The sequence below is a fragment of the Glycine soja genome, chromosome 8, assembly GCF_004193775.1.
Source record: "Glycine soja cultivar W05 chromosome 8, ASM419377v2, whole genome shotgun sequence".
In the NCBI taxonomy this organism is placed as follows: Eukaryota; Viridiplantae; Streptophyta; class Magnoliopsida; order Fabales; family Fabaceae; genus Glycine; species Glycine soja.
Window position 1 is genome coordinate 10,344,957 of NC_041009.1, and position 21,813 is coordinate 10,366,769.

A 21,813-nucleotide genomic window follows, 5' to 3' on the forward strand; every position below is an offset into this window, starting at 1 on the left:
TTAAGAAAGGAAATTAATGTCATTGCTCGTTAGGTGCTGGTCATGGTTCCACCTCAAGTATTTAAGACACTTAACGCTCTTCTCTTCTTCAATTTTTTTTATATATCGTTGAGAAGTAAAACAAATTCACAGAAAATTGCAACCTATCAAAGGAGATGCCTACAGCACCAAAACAAAAGACAGATGCGAGAAAATTTATTAGGACTAACATCGATCAATTTTTTTAGGGATTAAAAGCGGAAATCGACTATAGGGAAAAAACAATTAACTCATTTATATTGTAGGCTAACTAAAATCTATTAAAAAAATTCATGGAACTACAAGTAAAAAAATTATATTTTTTGGTAAATACTCTATATTGGAAGGAAAAAGCTTGGATTGGCACAGGCCCAGGTATATTTGGGCGAGTTGCCGAGACAGAAAAGCCCAATCAATTACTGAAGCGCACGAGATTTGCCAAAACCCTACCAAAAGCCTAACGGCATAACTTGCCGGCGAAGCAGAATCAGAAGCAATCTGCGACGACAACAATGGGTGGTGGGGGGAGAGGAGGCAGATCCCGAACTCAGAGAAAGCACTTCCGGCAGAGCAGAGATAACGTGTGGAAGCGTTCCAAATCGGATCCCAATCCTTCTTCCAACGAAAACAATCCCCCGTGGACTCCCTTCGCCACTGAGAACGCCGCTTTCGATTTCTACTACAAAGAGCAGGGGATAGTGGACCCGCAACACTGGGACCAATTCGTCGCAGTTCTCAGAACTCCATTGCCCGCAACCTTCAGAATCAACTCTAGGTCAGACTAACAACAATCACATACTCTCCATTCTATTGTTCTCTTTTCTCATTCGAATGTCGTTTTGTTTCGCAATTGCAGTAGCCAGTTTTCCGACGACCTTCGTTCTCAATTGGAGAATGACTTCCTGCATTCTCTTCGCGACGAGGTACGTTACCTGCTTCCGTTTTTTTTTTTTTTTGTTAGTGTTTATTTTTGGTTGTGAACTGAATTGTCGCTTGTAGGTTGTTGAAGGAGGTGAGACGGAGGCTATTCGGCCGTTGCTGTGGTACCCTGGGAACTTCGCTTGGCATTCTAATTTTTCCAGGATGCAGCTCAGGAAGAACCAAACACTTGAGAGGTGAATATTGAATATAATTTCCGACGATCTATATGTTATATATTGGTGGCGTGGGGTTGATGGAGCCACCTCGACTGCGATTTGGGCTCTCTTGTTCTTATATTTATTGAAATGCATGAACATGCTACTGCCAAATTAAGAATTGAAATGTTATGCCAATTGCTGCATCTGCTGATTATGTTAAAATTTTCAGGTTCCATGAATTCTTAAAGCTAGAAAATGAGATTGGAAATATCACAAGACAGGAAGCTGTCAGTATGGTGGGTCACTTTATATACTCTTTTAATCAATCATGTTGGTACAAAATGATTTTCTTTTATTTTAGAATTTTGAATTCTTTAGTACCTGTAGGATACTAATTGTTATAAACTTTCAAGAATTCAACTAATGTCACTCTAATGGTTGTTTGAAATATAGGTTCCTCCCCTCTTCTTGGATGTGCATTCAGATCATTTTGTGCTTGATAGTAAGCAATTTGTAGTGTATAAAGTACTTTATGTTGTTTTACCAGCCCTTAATTTATATTTGCTTAATTTTGAATTCAAACTTCAGCAATTCTGACTATTTTATTTTTTCTTTCCTTTTTTCAGTGTGTGCTGCACCAGGTTCAAAAACATTCCAATTGCTTGAGATTATACACCAATCATCTAAAACAAGATCACTACCTGATGGAATGGTATGTGCAGTTTTAATTACAAAAATGCTGATATCTGTTTCTGCCCTTTATTCATTGTTTTTATCATGTATTTTGGTAGTTAGCAGCATTTTGATTTTCTTGACTAAAGAGATATCTAAATTTGACCTGTAATGATTGGGCCAGCTACATATGCAACAGTTTTTATTAATTTTTATTTTATTTTTATAATTAGGTTATAGCAAATGATCTCGATGTCCAAAGATGTAATCTTCTCATCCACCAAACAAAAAGAATGTGCACAGCCAACCTAATTGTTACAAATCACGAAGCTCAGCACTTCCCAGGATGCCGTTTAAACAGGAATTATGAAAGGATGGAGTTAGATAACAATATTAGCCAACTGTTATTTGATCGTGTTCTATGTGATGTCCCATGCAGTGGAGATGGTACCCTTCGTAAGGCACCTGATCTATGGAGGAAATGGTAGTTTTTATTCCTTTATCTAGCTCCACTTTTTTTTTCTTCTTTTCAATCTTTAAACTATTTTTAATACTTATTTTACCTTTTTGCAGGAACACAGGGATGGGACATGGCCTTCACAGCCTACAGGTTTTAATTGCTATGCGAGGTGCTTTTTGATTGCTTTCTGTTTCCAATTTAGGGCCTGCCAACATTAGTCTTGTGTTCTGTTTCCTTATATGGTGCTATCATCATACTCTTTTTTTTCAGCTAGAAAATTAGTAATAGCCAACAGGGGTTGTCTCACATTGACCTTTTGTTCAAGACATTTGCTTTAGGCAATATATTATTTCACTAATCACTAGAAATCCTTGCTGAAGTTTGGTCAAGGATAGCCTCCCCTCAACCAGAAAATTTTTGTAGCCATTTAAAAAAAGAAGATTGATTATAAGATGCCTTAAGTCTATGATTGGATTCATCCCTGACTGTGTGTGTGTTTAAATTGACCAGGATCATTAAGTGAAACTTTTTGTGCTTCCAGATTAAGTTTGCTTTGTAAATTACTGTTCTGTGCTTTTTTCCAAATCTTTGAAAGAGAGCACATTTGCATTATGTTGAGCCTGAAGGACCAGACCAGTAATTTTCCAAGAATTTATATTTTAGAAATACAAAACAATGATTGTATTTCTGAATAAATCTGGTTTTAATGACCAGATTTGCTGTACAGGACTACAGGCACTCAGCACACAAGAGTTTTCCCTTCAAGAAATATTCTCCTATTTCTTATTTCTCCTGACATATACTTTCAAAGGCTTATTACCCTCCATCAATTTCTTTAATGCACTATTATTGACTGAAATTGATTGGAAACCAAAAAATTGTGTCTTACTCCTTTTTAATTAGCCCCCAACATGATTTTGTAATTTCCAATTTATGGAAACCAATAATAACGTGTTAGAATGAAATTGTTACTAGCACTCCTCATTTCTCAATGTATCATTATCGTGCTTATTATGTGTCTTCTGAAGATGACAGACATTCTTACACCAAGGAATGGTTTCATATTATGCACTTTAAATTGATTTTCTCTTTTTGCTCACTTTAATAAACAGATATAGTGTGGTAAAAAAACTACCTTGTTTTTTGTCTTGGCTAAATAGAAATGCACTAGGGTTTGTGATATTTATCTAAGATGATTTTGTCTATTAACATTCTCAGGTTTATCTCTACTTAAAATTGGTGGAAGAATGGTCTATTCAACATGCTCAATGAATCCTATTGAGAATGAAGCTGTGGTTGCTGAGGTAATCTACCTTGAAAGCTCTATACTTTGTTGAAGCCGTGCTTTTTTTGAGCTTTCCCCTTAAAAGTGCTTTGATATATTAATATCAACAAAAAGATTAATTACATTGATTTGAAGCATGGTTTGATTTCTAAGATTAATTACATCCTATTCCTCATTCACTGCTTTGGCTGTTTGCAGTGTAGCAATTCTATGCAGTTTTCTCTCCCTTTCACTTCCTGACAAACTAGATGAATGCTTTTTCTCCCATGTTACATGAATTGTTTCTCTCCCTCTCACTCCCAACATTTTTTAAAGAATATTTTGGGTGGTAATTTATGACAAATAACCAGTGAATTAAGTCTGAGTATTTATTTTACCGCTGATGTTTTTGCTAGAATCCAGTGCAATATTTGGTGCTTTTTCAAAACTATTTTAAGTTTTTAGCTTATGGAAAAGTTATTAAACAACATTTTTAGTCAATTTTTTTAACTAAAAGCATTTTTTCCTTTTAGCAAAAGACAAATGAGAATATAAAGAGAAGCGCTGCTCAATCCTTTTTTTTTCTTTATGCCCTCTTTTGTGTCATGTTGCAGGTTTTGCGAAGGTGTGGAGGGTCTGTTAAACTTCTTGATGTCTCTAGTGAGCTTCCACAACTTATTCGTCGGCCAGGTCTCAGGAGATGGAAGGTTTGTGTTTGCTGTGACCAACTTACCATTTATTTTTTTAAGAAGTCAGAGTTTTGAAGAAAATACATGTAATATTAATAAACAAATATGTTCCCTACCTATACATCTCAAAGTTTTAGTGTGTATCTCATCTTTGCGGATTCTCTTGGAGACAATGCCCTCTTACATTATGTGATTTGAGTATTTGACAATGTTAAGGCTGGTTGGCTTTCTTATCTTCCTCTGTTCTTTCCTCTGGACGATATTCAGTGTCCAATGTAGTGTACTTTCCTTACGGTAGCTGTGGGTAAAAGAAACTAGGTGCAAGCTAGGCTGAAAATGTTTGTTTCATCAGTTGTGTTTGAATTTTGATGCACTTAAAATGCTGTTTTTCTGATTTGTTTTTGTTTGGAATGTGACCGGTAGTGAATTCTTTCTAATCTAATTTCTGCTATTTGATATGTTGAATGTCTGTCAAGTTACCAACATTCATGTCCATGGTATAAAATCAATTTCTAAACAGAAAATTCTTAAGTTTATCCAACTTGAACATGCATTCTTTATAGAAGCTGTTGGTTCCTTTTGTGGCTTCAAATGTGGAAGGGGTTAACTTTGTTTTGTAGCTGCATGCATTAAATTTTTTTTAAAGGTGTTTGATTTTGGAGATGCAGGTATATGACAAGGGCACTTGGTTGGTCTCTTACAAAGATGTTCCTAAGTATCGTAGAAGTGTAATTCTTTCCAGTATGTTTCCTTCTGGCAGAGGCCATCATGATCTTGTGGATAGTAGTTGTAGTGTTGATCCAGAGGGCGTTACTAATGGTATTAATGGAAATGCTGGAGATGGTGTTCAAGCAGTTGAGAATCCTGTGATGTCCGAGTCTGGTGCGGAAGTTTGCGATTTCCCTCTAGAGCGTTGCATGAGGATAGTGCCTCATGATCAGAACACTGGAGCCTTCTTCATTGCTGTACTGCAAAAAGTTTCTCCTCTGCCAGGTAGTTTTTCTTATGACCATATTTGTTTCTCTCTCTCTGGTCTGTTAACAGATAGTGATGAAATTTTGGTGAACATAGGAAAATAATTCCAATTTTCCATTTCTGCCCTGTTTATGTTCATTTTGTCAGACCTTTCTTTGCTTGCCATAATAGATTTTTTTTCTTTCTTGCAGCAATTACAGAACAAACAAAAATAAAAAATGATGAGCAATATGTAGAACCCGCAAACCAGAGTCTTAATGATGCACAAGTACCACATATTACTTCATCAGAAAGTGCACACGAAGAAGTCTTCAAAGCAGTGTCTGAGGAAAATGTAGATGACGCTGAACCCAACACTGAAGATTTGGAAGTTGGTCCTGTTACATGTGAAGAACAGAATTCCAAGGAAACTCAAGAACCTGATAATGTACAAAACACAGCAAAGAGGGTTCCAGGCAAAAGAAAGCTACAAATTCAAGGCAAATGGAGGGGTGTTGACCCTGTTGTCTTTTTCAAAGATGAAACAATTATTAATAGTATAAGGGATTTCTATGGAATTGATGAGCGTTTTCCATTCAATGGTCACCTTGTTACAAGAAACAGTGATACAAATCATGTGAAAAGAATTTATTATATCTCCAAGTCAGTCAAGGATGTTCTTGAGTTGAACTTCAAAGTTGGGCAGCAACTTAAAATAACATCAATTGGCCTGAAGATGTTTGTAAGTATAATTTATTCTCAATTAAGAGATACTGTTGTTTTTGTTAGTATTATTATTTTATGTGGTTGCTTTATTTATCCTCCATGCTACAAATTGTAAAAATAGTTTATGTTGATGTTAAAATTTCTTCATTAGAAGGGGCCCAAAAACATAGGTAGTTTATGTTGATGCTACTAGTTATACAGGCATTGAAGACTGATCTAGGCAAGGGAGACAAATTTAGTCAGAATTTGATTAGTAAAAGTGACGTGTAAAATTTATTTGACATTTTGAGGTTAAAGAAGTCGATAGTAATTCTGAGTCATTTCATAAATTGTTTCCGTACCTAGGCATTTCTATGACAGTTTAATTCATGTTGATTTTTATCGGATATGAATTATAGTCATTTCTCATTTAATTTTGACATATGATGGTAAGGAACTAAGGATTAATTGTAACCTAATAAATGAATAATTCATGTATAACAGTTTTACAAACCAAATTCTTTTTGGATCGATCTAGAATATCACAAGTGACATGCATTCTGTTAGTTATTGACCCAATCTACACCATTTAGTAATAAGTAAATTTTATTTCATTCCTACTTGTATTGCGAAATATTTATTGGTCAGTCCAGGTCTGTGATAAATAAGCTTTGATTAATTCCTTAGACCGAGTGAAATATACTTTCATCTTGCAGGAAAGACAAACAGCGCGAGAAGGTAGCTCTGCATCATGTGCTTTCCGGATATCATCCGAAGGATTGCCCCTTATTCTCCCATACATAACCAAGCAGATTCTGCATGCATCTCCTGCAGACTTCAAGCATATTCTGCAGAACAAAGAAGTAAAATTTGAAGATTTTAATGATGCTGAGTTTGGTGAAAAGGCAGCAAACCTATTGCCAGGCTGTTGTGTGGTAATTCTGCATATAGGTATGTATCACCACGCATGCCATAGAGAAGTTTAATACCCATTGGCATCGACATATTTGTTTATAAAACCTTCTTTTTCTGCAGGGAACACACTTGCTGCAGAGTCTCTCCAAGTGGATGAGTCAACGATAGCCATTGGATGCTGGAAGGGTAGGGCGAGATTGTCAGTGATGGTTACTGCAATGGACTGCCAAGAACTACTTGAAAGGCTTTTAATACGGTTTGACACTGAAAAGGGTTCCTCTGGGCATGCAGACAAATCCTCTAATGATGTGCAAGAGTTGAACAGTATAAATGATGGCGTGAAAGTTACTGTGAGTTAAAAGTGAACTATTTAACAGATATTCTTTACTCTGTTGTAACAGATATTTATGCTATTTGTCATTTACAGAAATGGTGATTTTGTCCACCATTATTTTGCTTGTTTTTGTTAAACGATAGTGAAAAAACTCGTCATTATTTTCATACACAGGCGCTGGTCCATATTTGTATTAATATTATTCTATAGTTTTGGTTTCATAAATTGCTTCTGGGAAACTCTTTTGCTATACGCTTTAGAGGTACAACATGAATTTTTTTTTGTAAAGTCGTTCCTAGCGCATCTAAGTTATTATTGACATGGAACTGGTAGATTTTAGTCGTCCTAGCTACAATGTGCTTGCTTGCTTTTAGTTTGAGATGCTTAAAATGTCTATTGCGGTAGTTAACATTGACAATACTCTACGTGCAATATTTGACGTACTTTTCCGTTGAACTTACTGGCAGTTGAAATCAATTCGAATTGGCGCGATACATTCAGGGTTTTGGTTGAGTAAAAAGAAATTGAATAAAAGTGAACTGTGATGATAATTTTAAATTAAAATAGTCTAAAAAAGAGTTTTACATCATTTTAGTGTTTATTTTTCTCTTTTTTATTTTATTTTCACTTAAAGGAACAAATGAGATGAAAATTTTAAATTGAAGTAATATAAAAGTGTGGAACTCATCTAATGGGTGTCTCAATGACTATTGATGAAGTGATATATATCTAAACATATCATACAATAATTATTTAAGGTTGACACGTGATATGTCATATTTAGTTGCATGTTACTATTAATAAATACTTATAAGAATTATTTTCAAAACTTTTTAAATTTTTAAGAATTAAAAGAATAAAATCAAAATTCATCACATTTAAGTAGATTAACAAACATTAAATTTAATTTAAATTTAAAAACTATTTTATTGTAATACCTGCATTTTTAAGCATAATTTCACTTCTCTCTTTTTTTTTTAATATCAAGATCTCGCATTATTTCACTTGACAAAATGTCAATTATACAATTTGGAGGATCACTAAATTAGAGTATGGTATATCTTTAAGTAAATCCTTACACTTTATATTTAATTGTAAAGGATTAATTCCTTTACAATATCATTTCTAAGCAAATCAAAGTTTCTTAACTTCAATTCTTCAATTCTTTTAAAATTAATTTTGTAAAATCTAAAATAGACAAACCCATTAATTACATATTCAAATCTTAAGATTATTAATTCAACGATTAGCACTTTATTAAGCCATTACCTTTGTCTTAATCTTCTAACAAGTTCCACTATTGATGGCGTTGGTTCTGGATTTATGAAGAAACCTTGTACGAAAGTTCATGATTGCAGGGGCTTACATGATGACCCCATTGGAAAAATATAGCAATGTCAAACTATAACCACGAGTGATGATATTTTCATATTCGATAAGTTCCAAGTCCACGCAATTCACCTACAGTGTATATTAAACCAAGCAATTGTTCAAAGAAAAAAAAAACAATTTGTATCTACTTTCATTTTAGTGTTTTACTCAGCAACCCAAACAAATTAAATTTAAATGTACAGAAAGCAATGCGCCAAACCTTTAAAATTTGGTAATAAGAACACAACCATGAAATACACTAAATAGAAACAAATTATAAATAAAGTCAAGATGATTGACAACACATATTCCTCTTGGCAGGGATTTCTTGTGCAGGGCCTGGAACAATAATCTTCTGGCCAGACAAAGATGCCGAGTTCCCATTTCCCTGATTTTCATCAGCAGTTAGGTTCTTCTTGTTGACAATGTTGTATATTTCTGTCAAGACAGTTATGAAGGCTGTTTCAACATTAGTTGCTTCTAGTGCTGAGGTCTCTAAGAAAAATAAACCTTCTTTCTCAGCAAATTCTTTTGCATCCTCGGTGGGTACATCACGCTGGCTCTCAAGATCACATTTGTTTCCTATAAGAATGATGACTATGTTCTTGTCAGCATGGTTGCGCAGTTCTTCTAACCAACGTGGTATGTGATCAAAGGTTTGGCGTTTAGTGATGTCATAAACCAACATTGCCCCCACAGCACCCCTGTAGTATGCACTCGTAACTGCTCTGTATCTGTTTCATAAACCATTGAAAATGAAATATTAGGTTAAACTGAAATTTGGCATTTAATGTACTTGTAAGTCAACCAACCATTCGAACCACCAAGCAATGATAAGAAATAATCTTAATTAATCTTGTGAAGAAGCACTAACTAGATATAAATTGCATGCAAGAAAAAATAGTTCTTTGCTACACTGATGATTACTAACAAGTGAGAAAAAGGAAAGCATGTCCAAAACTAATTATGTTAGCAAGTACAATTGAACTAAATGATGTCCCATGCTAAAGCTACTTGATCAAAATTGACAAGTTCTAAAACACTTATTATTAAAGTTTCTGAAGGATCAACAACAACAACAACACCAATAATAAAAGCCGTTCAAAATAATAATAATAATAATAATAAAAAGATTGAGATGATAGATGGTGAAAATAATAGAGATACCCAAGGAACTCTTCAAGTATGAACCATTTGCATAGATTGCCCATGCAGCCAATTTCATGAATAGTCCATCGTAGTTTGTTCTGAGTTCTGTCTGTGTGCGCTAAATCTCAAGATAAACAACGGTTTTAAACTGAGGCTTTTTGTACTTCATATTTGAAAATCAGTTATTTTTCAAAATCTCAATAAATGGAGAATGGTGACTGCTAGTTGAAAATGGGAAATATAAATAATAAGAGTCTAAGTCTTCCTTACAAATTTAAGCAACTAATTTCTCTATACTCTGTAAAACGTCACATCATATCACATTAAACAACTTATGCAATAGTTCATGCATTACCATCAGTTGGAATACCATCCCAAAATAATACCAAAATTTACACATGCATGCGATGTTCCAAATTCTGTTTTCATTTTCCTTTTGTTTACAAATTATTATTGCATTTATTTGCCATATTCATATAGCTTGAAAATGCAGAGTATTATAAGTCGAGAAAGAAAAACCAAAGGCACAGATGCATCAGCTTGAAAGGCAACAACTTTGTATAACGATTTATCAAAAGGCATTAGTATCAATTCCTTTAAAGTTGACATAAATTTATCATAACATAGACAATAGCAGCATCGATCGACCAAAAAAGAAAAGACAATAGCAGCATCCAGCAATGCAAATGCAAGCTTAAATCTAACGGGATTATATATAGCTTGGAGTTTTAATAATAACTGCATCATCCACAAAAAAAAAAAAAAAAAAAGAGGCTGCAACAGCAACACAATGGCATTGTGGCCAGAAATTCGTTCCACTGCAGTTTTTTTTACTAAAAAAATACTGTTGCGAACTTCAAAAAACTGAGGTGGGGTAATTAACAGCATCCCGGCAATTTCGGTAACTGAGAGTCTGAGACCACAGTCACAACTCAAAATCATCTGTACAAATAACTAATTCTAATTCTAATGTATGTAGCCACAAGGTCATGATTTTTCCGGTCTTTGCAGCAGCCATGTTAACAACATTTGTCTATAATTTTTCACAGTATCCAGGATTGTGACAAAACTGCAGGCACCACAATTTAAAACCTTGTTCAAGGTTTTAGAAAGTTGTTTGCAATCACAACCACAGTCCCAAAATCAAGGTTTTTGGTCTTAAGTCAGATTTGTTAACAATTTTTCTCAAAATAAAAGATTACAACGAAACTGCATGTATGAGTGTGACTGCAATTTAAAATCTTATCCACAAATATGGAGGAGACAAAGAAATGATCAATGAAATTGGTAGAAAGAAAAAAATTATTTTACGAAGTGATAAATTGGCTCAATTGTATTTGGTCAAAATTAACGAAAATCACGGTGATCAGCAACATATAGTGTTCGTGGAACACGAATTGGTAGCAATAAGAAACTTCCTTTCCACTTTATGAATGTATTATTGGATCGAATTTTCCTTGTTTCGTGGTAAAGTCCTCAGACTCATCCTTGTCCATGTTCTATACCGTCTCTTTTTTTTGTCCTTTTCGTGTTTCAGTCACATATCATCAATTACCAATACACAACGTGATGATCACAATAGATCAGCTCAGAAACCTTAGTTAACAGACAAATCCACGCGATCAGATCACGCGCGAACAAAACTAAGAATTAAGAACTATGGAAAACGAAAGAAGTTATGGAGTACCGTTCTTGGCCAGCAGTGTCCCAGATCTGAGCCTTAACGGTCTTGTGATCTATGACCAAGGTCCTTGTCTGAAATTCAACACCGATGGTGGACTTGGAGTCCAAGCTGAACTCGTTCCTCGCAAACCGAGCTAGTATCTGCGACTTCCCCACCGCCGAGTCCCCTATCAGCACCACCTTGAACACGTAGTCTATCCTCTGGTTCGCGTCCCCATACCCTCCTCCTGCACCTGCCATTTCCACTCTTTTTCACCTCCACAACTCACTTACATATACATATACATATATATAGTGTCTCTGTTTTGGTGTTTCTTTCGCTTTAATGCTAAAACCAATTAAAAGCCCACACTCTTTTTCGTTATTGGCTTTTTGACTGAAGGAACACTTATTTGTTTGTTTTATTATATATACTATGCCAGGTATTAATATTTTTTTACATGATTAAAATTTTGAAATATAATTTTCATATAAAATAAATTATGTGAGAGATATATTTATTTTTAGGGTGCATTCATAATCATTAATAAAGATAGTTATGATTTTATCAATAAAATTTTTGTTGTAATAAGCCACGTGTGCATGATTATTGGAGAGGAGGGGTGGGACACGTGTCACGTGACTGGTGCACAAATGAAGAAGTGGCAGGTTGTTTGTGTTTGATGAGAGGAAGAACGGTTGAGGACAGCTCTTACTTTCCAGAGATCGCAGCTATCTACGCGTTGCGGATTTCTCGGGTGAGTTGTCTGATTGATACTGTTGACAAAAATACAGATACTTCGCCTCATGCCCACACATTAATGTTGCAAATAATTATTTTTAAGTTTATTATAACATTATTTCTGTTAGATCTAGTGATCAACTAATTTTATTTGTCACTACTACTCTACCAAAAAAAAAACTAATTTTATTTGTAAATAAATATCGCTAAACTTCAACTTTTATTAAGATATCATTCGAGAGAAGAAAATAAGACTTAACAAAAAAACCTCGAAAAGGTTGGATTAAACGCCGGCAAAAAAAAATCTACATTTAATTCGTATTCAAATTATAAGAGGTATATTAAATTATGATTTTAAAACACTATTTTAGGATTAAAAAACTTTAGTAGATTTTAAACATTATATAAGAATATTATAACTTATCAAAATTTTTAATAGACTTTTATGATAATTTGTATTTTAGTGAATTTACATATAAAAATTTAAAGGATTTTATAAATTTATAAAATTTAAAAGGATTATGTGAATTTTTAAAAATAAATTCAAAATTACAAGAATTGCTGAAGAAAATAATAATAAATGATGAGACTATGATAAAAAAAAATAAAACCATCATAATTTTTTAATCTTTAAATAACTAAATTAATTTTAGTTTTATGTTTTTATGTTTAACCCTTATTACTATAATATTTTTTCATCCTCACTTTTGGATTTGAATAACAAATTTAAAATTATATGTTAATTTTTTTATTACTACAACTATTTCATAATAAATTCAATTACATATTAATGATGAGGGCAAAAATTTTATAGGAGAATTATTGAGTTATATGAATAACAAAATTAAGGGTGACGGTCATAGAAAAAAACATTACAAATTATATTATATTATTGTTAACATTAGTTTAATTTAAAAAACAAACGGAAAAGTGCATAGGAAAAAAAGTATATTTGATAGTTTTTATTTTAAAATAATAACATATGCACCTTGAAAAATATTTAAGAGAAAGATAATATATGTGATGAAAGAAAATAAAATATGATAGTCAATATAAAAAGAAAAAGAAAAATCTAACAAAATCTCAAAGATTTTGATAAGATTGTTTTGTAGATGTTTTATATTTAAAAAATCTGATAAAATCCAACAAAACTCTTCTTTAAAATCAATCCATCAAAATGTATATATTTTTAAATAAAAAAAAAATCTTTTTAAACCATTTGAAATCCTAATATAATAGAACCCTACGTTTCATAAATAGAATCGTATTCATTTGATAGCACATTCTAGTAGAATGAATTAGAATGTCTATATTAGATTTGAGCTTCTAAGTAAAGGCCCAAACCTGGAGAAAATCCAATTTTTTTTTTTTTAGTCAAACCTAATTTGTCCAATGTCAGGAAGACTAAATAAACTTACATTTTTTTGTCGTAAAAAGAAATTGAAACTGAAGTTCTATATTTCATTGAGCGAGTTTGACTAGAGCTTGTGATGAGTTATAACAATGCCAAAAAAAATCCTTTCGACTTCTAAATTGAGAGCCAAACTCAATGGGAGACTAGTTTTTACATTTTTTTTAATGCATGCTAAAATACATTTGGCCATGACTGAATCATGCTAGGAAGATCCAAATTTAATCTGTTTTTAAAATTTTAAAGTCAAGTTTTATATTTCATCGACCAAGATTCAAGTTAAGTTGATTCTAAATTTGATGTGAGTCGCAGATTATATTAAATAAGACTACAATTTTTATATTTCATTTTTAGGTTTCTAAAATAAGATCTAAGTATAGTATGTATTGACATTTTGTGAATTAAGTTCAAATGAGTTAAAGTGCGTCATATTTAATTCATGCTTAAAATTTAAAATTTAAACTTTAAATTATATATTTACCAAGTGAGTTTAGGTTAGGCCAATTAAATACTTGATATTACTTATCGTGAATTATAATATGTTAAGGCGCATGTTGAATTTAGTTTTATGAAATAAGGCTTTAAGAATGACGAAAATATGATTTGTATAAACTTTTGGCTAGCTAAACTCAAATTAAGCTAAAATGGCATAAATTTAGTTTGTATTCAAAATTTAAAGATTAAGTCTAACATTTATCAACGGGTTTTTTTTGGGACGAGGAGTAAGCTTGATGCAAGTTAAGGATCATACTGGCTTAAGCCAAAAGGCTCAAATTCATTTGGAGCTTTTAAAATAAGACCTAAGACTAGTGAAAAGTATAATTTGAATATATTTTGCGATCTAAGATATCACGTCATGATTACATTTGGTTAAAAAAACCAAATTTTATTTCGTGCTCAGCATTTAAAGCTCGAGTGTCACATCTCATCGTTAGGTTTAAAAATATTTAATTAACCAGACCAATTTTATCACATTTATTCATTTAAGGAAGACTGAGTGAAAAGAAAACAAAGTTGTTAGGTTTAAAAATATTTAATTGATCTGACCAATTTTATCACATTTATTCATCTAAGGAAGACGGAGGGAGAAGAAAATAAAGTTGTTTAATTATGTCGAACAATATCGAAAATGATAATATTGTTTTTTTTACGGCGGGACAAAACAATTTTTAAAAACTTAAAATAATACTAACTCTTTTTTTTTTTTTTTCTAAAGTGAGTTAAAATGTTTTTAAAATTTATTTTAATCTTCTTTATCTAAACAAGTCTTATTTTTCAAGATGAATTTTTAAAAATAAACTAAATACTTAAAAACATCCAAAACAATGAGTCAATAACTTAGTATATTTAGTCGAGATTACCAAAAATAAAGATGATTTTTTGTTGAAAAGATAAAGACGAATTTATTTCAAGGTGTTTAAGACATAAATTCAATTAAAATGACAAAATCATATAATTGAAAAAATTAATTGAATTGCATTATCTTTCAAATATAAAAGTTAGAATTAATTTTTCTAAAAAAGTTAGAATTATTCTAAAAATTGAATTGAATTTTTTTACGTCAAATTATTCTAAAAAAAACTATAATTAATTATTCTAAAAAAAGTTTGAATAATGCGTATTTATCAATTTTCTTACAATGTCTCGGTTAATTTGATTATCTTTTTGGATATGAACATAAATTTCAAGTAGAGTCCGGTCAATTCAAATAAAATGAAAGTTAAATTAAATAACAAATACAATTTGATAAACTTATTAAATTGAAAATATTTTTAAATCTAAATTTTTAAAATAATATAATAAAACCTAATCTCTCTCGTTATATATATATATATATATATATATATATATATATATATAACTTTTTTTTATCATTTTTATATATTCATGATCTTTCTTATAATGTTTCAGGTCCATTTTACTCTCTTTTTTAATTTGTACCTAAATTATAAAAATGACAATTATCTTGAAATTACATTTATAATAAATTAATAAAATAAAGACATGTCTTTTCTTTTTTTTTAATTATCTCGAGTATTTCTCAATCAAGAGCCAAAGATTAAAGCTTTGAGGTATACAAATTCATCTAAGAAGATGTCTTTTTCCAAAATATAATTTCCAATACACACAAATTTATGAATCAATTTTTTGACTGCATATTTAAGAGAAATAGTTATATATCAACCATATAGTTTGTAAATAAAGATGGATTATTGTATGAGAGTAAAAGATAGATCTGTTATGTTTTTTTTTTATTATCATTATTCATATTAATTAAGGATATTTTTTATCCGTTAAAATAAAAAAAATATTAAGATATTTATAATATTTATATAATATATTCAGTAAATAAAACTAGACTCATTTGATCTATTACGGATGTATAAGACAAAAACATTCAAGTAAAACAACAAAATCAAATAATTGTAGAAATTAATTTAATTAAATTATCTTTCAAATTTAAAAGTTAGAATTAATTAGATTCAAATCTCCCTCTTAAACACTTTTAGTAAAAAATTCTATATAATTTATACGTATTTATTACAATGTCTTAAAGTTCATTTGATTTTTTTTTGAATTTGGACATAAATTATAAGAAGGGGTTAGTCAATTCAAATAAATTAAAATAATAAACACTTAAAGAAATTAATTAAATTGAAAATATTTCTTAATCAATAATTTAAAAATAATAAAATCCAATATTCTATAAATATAACATTTTTGTTTATTATGAAGTATCTAGTATTGTCTCGAGTTCATTTTATTCAGCTTTTGAATTTAGACCTAAATTATAAAACTGACAATTAATTTAGAATTACATTTAGAATATAATATTTACAAATAAAGTAAATCGTAAAACTGATAATCAACATTTATTTTATTTTCCGAGAATGCTTATACACTAATAATTACACACTCTATTTCCATCACCGATCATTTTCTCTGTCGTCTTTCTAATATATATCTTTTTATTTTTATTTATCTGTAAACTAAAAGTAAAACTCTAAAGTCTACACTCCGCCGAATTGGAACACCACACACACAGTGCTGTCGTGTAATTCCCAAAATAAATAACGAACAAGAACCCTAATTTTCATTGCAATTGTGTTGGTAGGGAGTGTAGGGCAGATTGCGTAGAATCGGAAGATGGAAGAGGAAGAGCACGAGGTGTACGGAGGAGAGATCCCTGACGAGGGAGAGATGGAAGGAGACATTGACATGTCCGCCGCCGACGATGAAGCCGCCGTCGACGATGACGCCGCCGTCAAGGAGCTCGACGAGATGAAGCGCCGATTGAAGGAAATGGAAGAGGAAGCCGCAGCGCTTCGCGAGATGCAAGCCAAGGTCGAGAAGGAGATTGGCAGCGTTCAAGGTTTTTTCATTATCCTCATTTTAACTCGTCAATTTTACGACGATTGATCGCTATTCAGAAGCTTAATCATATTTTATGACGATTGGTAAATCCTAAGCTCACCAGGTCTCGAATAACAGCCACTTTAAACTCATATTTTGTTATTATTGATAAACCTAAAACACGCCAGAGCTTGAATAAAAACCTATTTAAACTCATGCTTGTGATCAAGGTTTTAAATTGGGGATGCGTTCCTGCGGGAAATTGCGGACAATAGCAGCTATCCTGCTATTCGCTTTACCGCTGTAGCATTTTGGGTTTGGACTGCACATCACTTTTTGAAATTGATAATTACGATTATTTCTTAGTTTCTAATCAAAGGTAATTTATCTGATATATTTTTTTTATATTATATTTAAAATATTGGCAAAACATGATACAAAATGTCTTTTGCTGAAGTATGTTTTTCTGAAGTCTATTGATTTTACCAAATCATGTGACTACTATCTAAATAGAGTTGCATCATTATTATTTTTCATCTTCCAGATTGAATCTCTTTTGCAGATCCTGCTAATGCAGCTGCTTCTCAGGCAAACAAGGAGGAGGCAGATGCTCGGTCTGTTTTTGTTGGCAATGTATGAATCATCCTATCCTATTTTTTATTTTTATCATCGTTAGTTTTTCAAATTGAATCATGGTTTCCCATCTCTACCTTATTTATGTGTAAGTTTGCATCCTACTACTCTTTTTTAGTTGAATACAAAATCCTTTTGTCTTTTCCTAATCAACTTAAATGACAAGGCATGATTTGGTTATTATGAACTATATTTTGTATTTATTTAGAAGTCTTATTTTGCCCATATTGTGTGAATCGAAACAGACCTGCTGGTTTGATTGGTTGAACCAATAACTGATCTGCCAAATAGTTTGGTCCAATCTTTTAACTAATAACTTACAAATTGCCTATTAAACCACCTAACTGAGTATGAATTGGTCTGAAATTTATTGCCCTTGTTTACCACCAGGGATAACAGACTTGTCTCAAGTTAGGTTATCTATTCAATCAATATCTCCATCATCTGTTAATTTTGCCTGGTTTTGAAGCATTCTGTAATTCTATTAGTTGTCAATAGAAACTTTAGTTGACTGGGTCTTGAACTGAATTCTAGATGCTTATTTTCATTGTATTCTTTTACTATGATACATTTGAAAATGCATATTTTTTTGAGTGAGTAGTGTTAAACTTCGGAGACAGGGTTTGACTTTTGTCTGACTATGATCGCAGGGTCATTCTTATTACTCGGGTTCTATAATTAGCGCAGGGAATCTGGGATGCTTACATTGTATTTTGTGTGTGGGACAATGTAATTGGTGTTTCTTAGGGTTGTGCTAGAGAGAAAAAAAGAAAGTATATTGTGTTTATGAAATTTATTAAGATATCACATGAAGGAAAACAAAGACAAAAAGATTGAGGAGAAAAAAACTAAGTTTATGAAAAGAAAAAAGGAAAGGAAAGAAAAAACATTATACAGAAGAAAAAATAGATCAAACTGAGAAAAAAGAAGAAGAAAGAAATGAGAAATAGAAGAGAAAGAAAAAATAAAGAATATGTTGAGGAAACTGAGTAGCATCTCATGGATGGCTGAAACTGGTACAGCTGGAGTAGAATGTGTTAAAGATGCATCAACTTCACTCCTGGAGGAGACAGCTTGTGGTTCTTTTGGAAGAACATTCTGTAAGTGTTGGGCATGCAATCCTAGTCATAGAGCCCTATTGTTGACTGTAGTGAGGTCTGTGGTGCCTTTGTTGTGTCATTTGGCCAATGTGCCAATGGGTATGCAGCTGTTGCTTCCCTACTGGCCTTTTATCTCATAATTGTTTTTCATCTGTGAATTAGACTACCTGATATTTGAGGCTTTTTCTTTCTCATTTAAAGTAGTTACACAAACATTAAGTTGCAAGTGAATGATTATTTTGCATTCTGTTTTCCCTTTACCCCTCTTCCATCACTCCTTACAAAATCCGAATAGTGCAATTTATACAGAAAGGGTCAGAATTCTGACCTAATATTGTTAAAGCTTTGCTTGGTCATCCTTTACTGGCGATGCATTACTTGCTCATTCTTTGGGGGTAACTTGGCGGATCCAGAAATTTGTTTAGTGGGGGCAAAAAAGTAGTCCATAATATTTTCATACAAAAGTTTTTACAAAATACATAATTTCATGACAAAAAAATCTAAATTATCCAAGTTTCTTTAAATTACAGCTACCTTCTACACATATCAATGTATTTTCTCTTTTATCTCTTATAACTTGTTACCTTCATTTAAAAAAAAAACAATTGTCTTGTCTCTTGTGGGGGCAACACTATTTTTTTTGTGGGGGCATTTTTTTTATTAAAGATGTTTTAAGTAAAAAAATTGCTTATGGGGGCAATTGCCCCCATAATGCTGTCCGCCACTGTTGTAGCCCAGAAAAGGTTCGTGCTATTTTAAATTGCTATGAGGAGTATGAAACTAAGGAGTAGAAGGCGAGAGTTTTATCTAGAGTTTGAGAAGAGCCTGTAAAATGACTATGAACATCAATTAAAATTACATCCATAGGGTGCATAGCTTGGTTAGGTTTTGTGTTTGGGATGCCATCTTGTTTGGAGGTGGTGGTTCATGGAGTTAGAATTGTTGAAATTCTTCTGATGTTTGAGTTGGGGAAATGCACATTTCTGTGGATGTTGTAGTTAGAATAATTGTTCATCAATGTTTGAGATCTAAGGTGGCCTGGCATACTTTTTTAAAATAAATAGAATGACTCAGTTTGAAAGGGTTTATGGAGTAAGAATTGGTGGAATTCTCCTGTTGTTTGAGGAGTTGGGAAAATGCATATGTCTGTTAATGAGTTGCACTAATGTTTGAGATCTAAGTGTGGCCTGGCATCCTTTAAAAAATAAAATAAACTAAGATAGCTTGATTTTTAGTGTAAAATGGTTATGTTCTGATGTTTTCAGACTGGCTGAAATTTTATGCTTTTAATTTTGTGTTCCTTTCTTAGGGACAAGTAATAATGTAAAGATTTCAATAAAAAGAAAAGTACTAATCTAAAGATAGAATTGAAGAATAAGAGGAACTATTCTCTGGAGTTTCTCATATGAATTATCCTGAGTAATTTATTGAATTCCCCATTAAATAAATCATTAAATTAAGTTATAACCTTTATTTTTCATTTTTACTATAAGAGTGGTTGTAAGTAAAGATATTTGTGTAACATTATAAATTTTTACTGAAACAATATTATTGTTTATATGAGATCTGTAATTTTGGAATCTAGTTTCTTTCTTATGATAACTGAATCAAGTTTAAGCCCCCCTTTTGGATTAACATGATATTATTGGCATCAAAACCCCTTGAAATTGATTTGTGTTTTACAGGTTGATTATGCATGCACACCAGAAGAAGTGCAGCAACACTTTCAGTCCTGTGGTACTGTAAACAGGGTCACTATCCTGACAGACAAGTTTGGCCAGCCTAAAGGTTTTGCTTATGTGGAATTTGTTGAAGCTGAGGCTGTTCAAGAGGCTCTCCTGTTGAATGAATCTGAATTGCATGGCCGTCAATTGAAGGTTTCGATTGAGTTGTTATTTGTATTACTGTTGTTGGTTTCAATTGCTGTTGTTTCAACCAGCCAAGAAATCATTCTTTTAAATTAGTAGTATTTAATCATTTGGATACTTTCCAGGTTTTGCCTAAGAGGACCAATGTTCCTGGAATGAAACAATATCGTCCTAGGTGCTTTAATCCTTACATGGCGTATGGCTTCAGGAGGCCATATACTCCTTACTTGTATTCCCCTTATGGGTATGGGTATCTTTGCATGTCTCGTTTAAATTTGCATGTTATGCCCTCTGTTGTTTTGAATTTTCGTTCATTTTCCATTAAATATCCTGCAGGAAGGTTCCTAGGTTTAGAAGGCCAAATCGTTACATGCCGTACTACTAGAAGTCTCATTGGAACGTGTTACATTGGGAAGATGGTGCATCCTGGAGCAGAAGTTTTTTCATTTGGGCATTTGACACTATCTTCATTCAGTATTATATAGTGATGGAGAATATTACCGTGAATTTGTCTTAGGATGGTCTTGAACCTACATTTTTCTTGCGTAGTTCTTGGAAGATGGTTTACAATTGCCATTGAATATTATGTTAGTGACTTTTCGGTCTTTATAGTTTATACTAACCTAAGATGTACCCTTCGGTAAAATTTGATCAAATTAGAGATTGAAATATTTATGGCGTTTTACTGGAGCATTTAGGTCGTAAGACAATTTCGATCTCCCCCCCCCCCCCCCCCATAGCAGGGTGTTTAGGGAACAGAAAGGTGTAAGGTGGAGTGTATGTGAGAATGTGCCCCTGACATTCCTCTTAAATACAAACATGTTTATCCAAACAGAGATGTTTATCCAAACAGAGAAGGAGGAGACCGAGGAAAACTTGCTTAAAGTGATTTGAAGCTCTAATTCTAGGCTGGCTTTTGTGCTGTATCAATGTGTCTATGTCCAAATATTTGTTGCCACTTTTGATGTTATTGACTGTCGATATGATCTATTAAGCTAAGTGACAGAGGAAATGATTTGTTTCTATTCAGGTGAGACTGAGAAGAAAGATTTGAGTTGACTTTTAGTTAAAAATAAAAATAAAGCACGTTAATTTTTGTAAGTTTTGTTACATGTGGTGCTAAAAATGAGTTGAGTAAGTTCTCATGCTTAATAATTATCACAATTTTATAACTGGCTATCTCAATTACCCATGCTTAAAGATGTTATAGCTTATAAAATGTTATATGTATAAATCCGAAATAGTTGTAACATTAAGGGATTGTTTGAAATTTATGTTGATTTCTAATTATATTACAGTCATTAAAAAAAGTCTCAAATCTAATGCATAAAGAAATATTAAACGGAAACATGATAGTTTGTAAATTTAATATTAAAATGATTTTCCATTTTTCTTACAGTATTGTCTTGCTAATTTTTCTATTTATTAATTTG

General features: G+C 32.2%; 3 protein-coding genes across 3 annotated transcripts; 2 read left to right on the top strand and 1 right to left on the bottom strand.

The window, feature by feature from the left end:
* The first annotated feature begins 401 nt into the window (after window positions 1–401).
* On the top strand, window positions 402–7,329 carry LOC114421850 (tRNA (cytosine(34)-C(5))-methyltransferase-like). Its single transcript, XM_028387944.1, has 14 exons — window positions 402–793; window positions 875–941; window positions 1,018–1,133; window positions 1,327–1,393; window positions 1,551–1,599; window positions 1,724–1,809; window positions 2,003–2,253; window positions 2,343–2,398; window positions 3,448–3,533; window positions 4,108–4,200; window positions 4,851–5,175; window positions 5,349–5,878; window positions 6,558–6,792; window positions 6,877–7,329. The coding sequence occupies exons 1-14, from the start codon at window positions 531–533 to the stop codon at window positions 7,113–7,115; spliced, it is 2,463 nt and encodes an 820-aa protein (XP_028243745.1). The 5' UTR covers window positions 402–530; the 3' UTR covers window positions 7,116–7,329.
* Window positions 7,330–8,537: 1,208 nt separating this feature from the next.
* LOC114421852 (ras-related protein Rab11A) lies at window positions 8,538–11,651 on the bottom strand. Its single transcript, XM_028387945.1, has 2 exons — window positions 11,298–11,651; window positions 8,538–9,195 (listed from the first exon to the last, which is right to left on the bottom strand). Exons 1-2 carry the CDS (start codon window positions 11,531–11,533, stop codon window positions 8,748–8,750), a joined length of 684 nt encoding a protein of 227 aa, XP_028243746.1. The 5' UTR covers window positions 11,534–11,651; the 3' UTR covers window positions 8,538–8,747.
* Window positions 11,652–16,410: 4,759 nt separating this feature from the next.
* Window positions 16,411–21,414, top strand: LOC114421854 (polyadenylate-binding protein 2-like). The gene is made up of 5 exons (XM_028387946.1): window positions 16,411–16,798; window positions 17,342–17,412; window positions 20,198–20,389; window positions 20,506–20,624; window positions 20,717–21,414. Exons 1-5 carry the CDS (start codon window positions 16,573–16,575, stop codon window positions 20,763–20,765), a joined length of 657 nt encoding a protein of 218 aa, XP_028243747.1. The 5' UTR covers window positions 16,411–16,572; the 3' UTR covers window positions 20,766–21,414.
* Window positions 21,415–21,813: the final 399 nt, after the last annotated feature.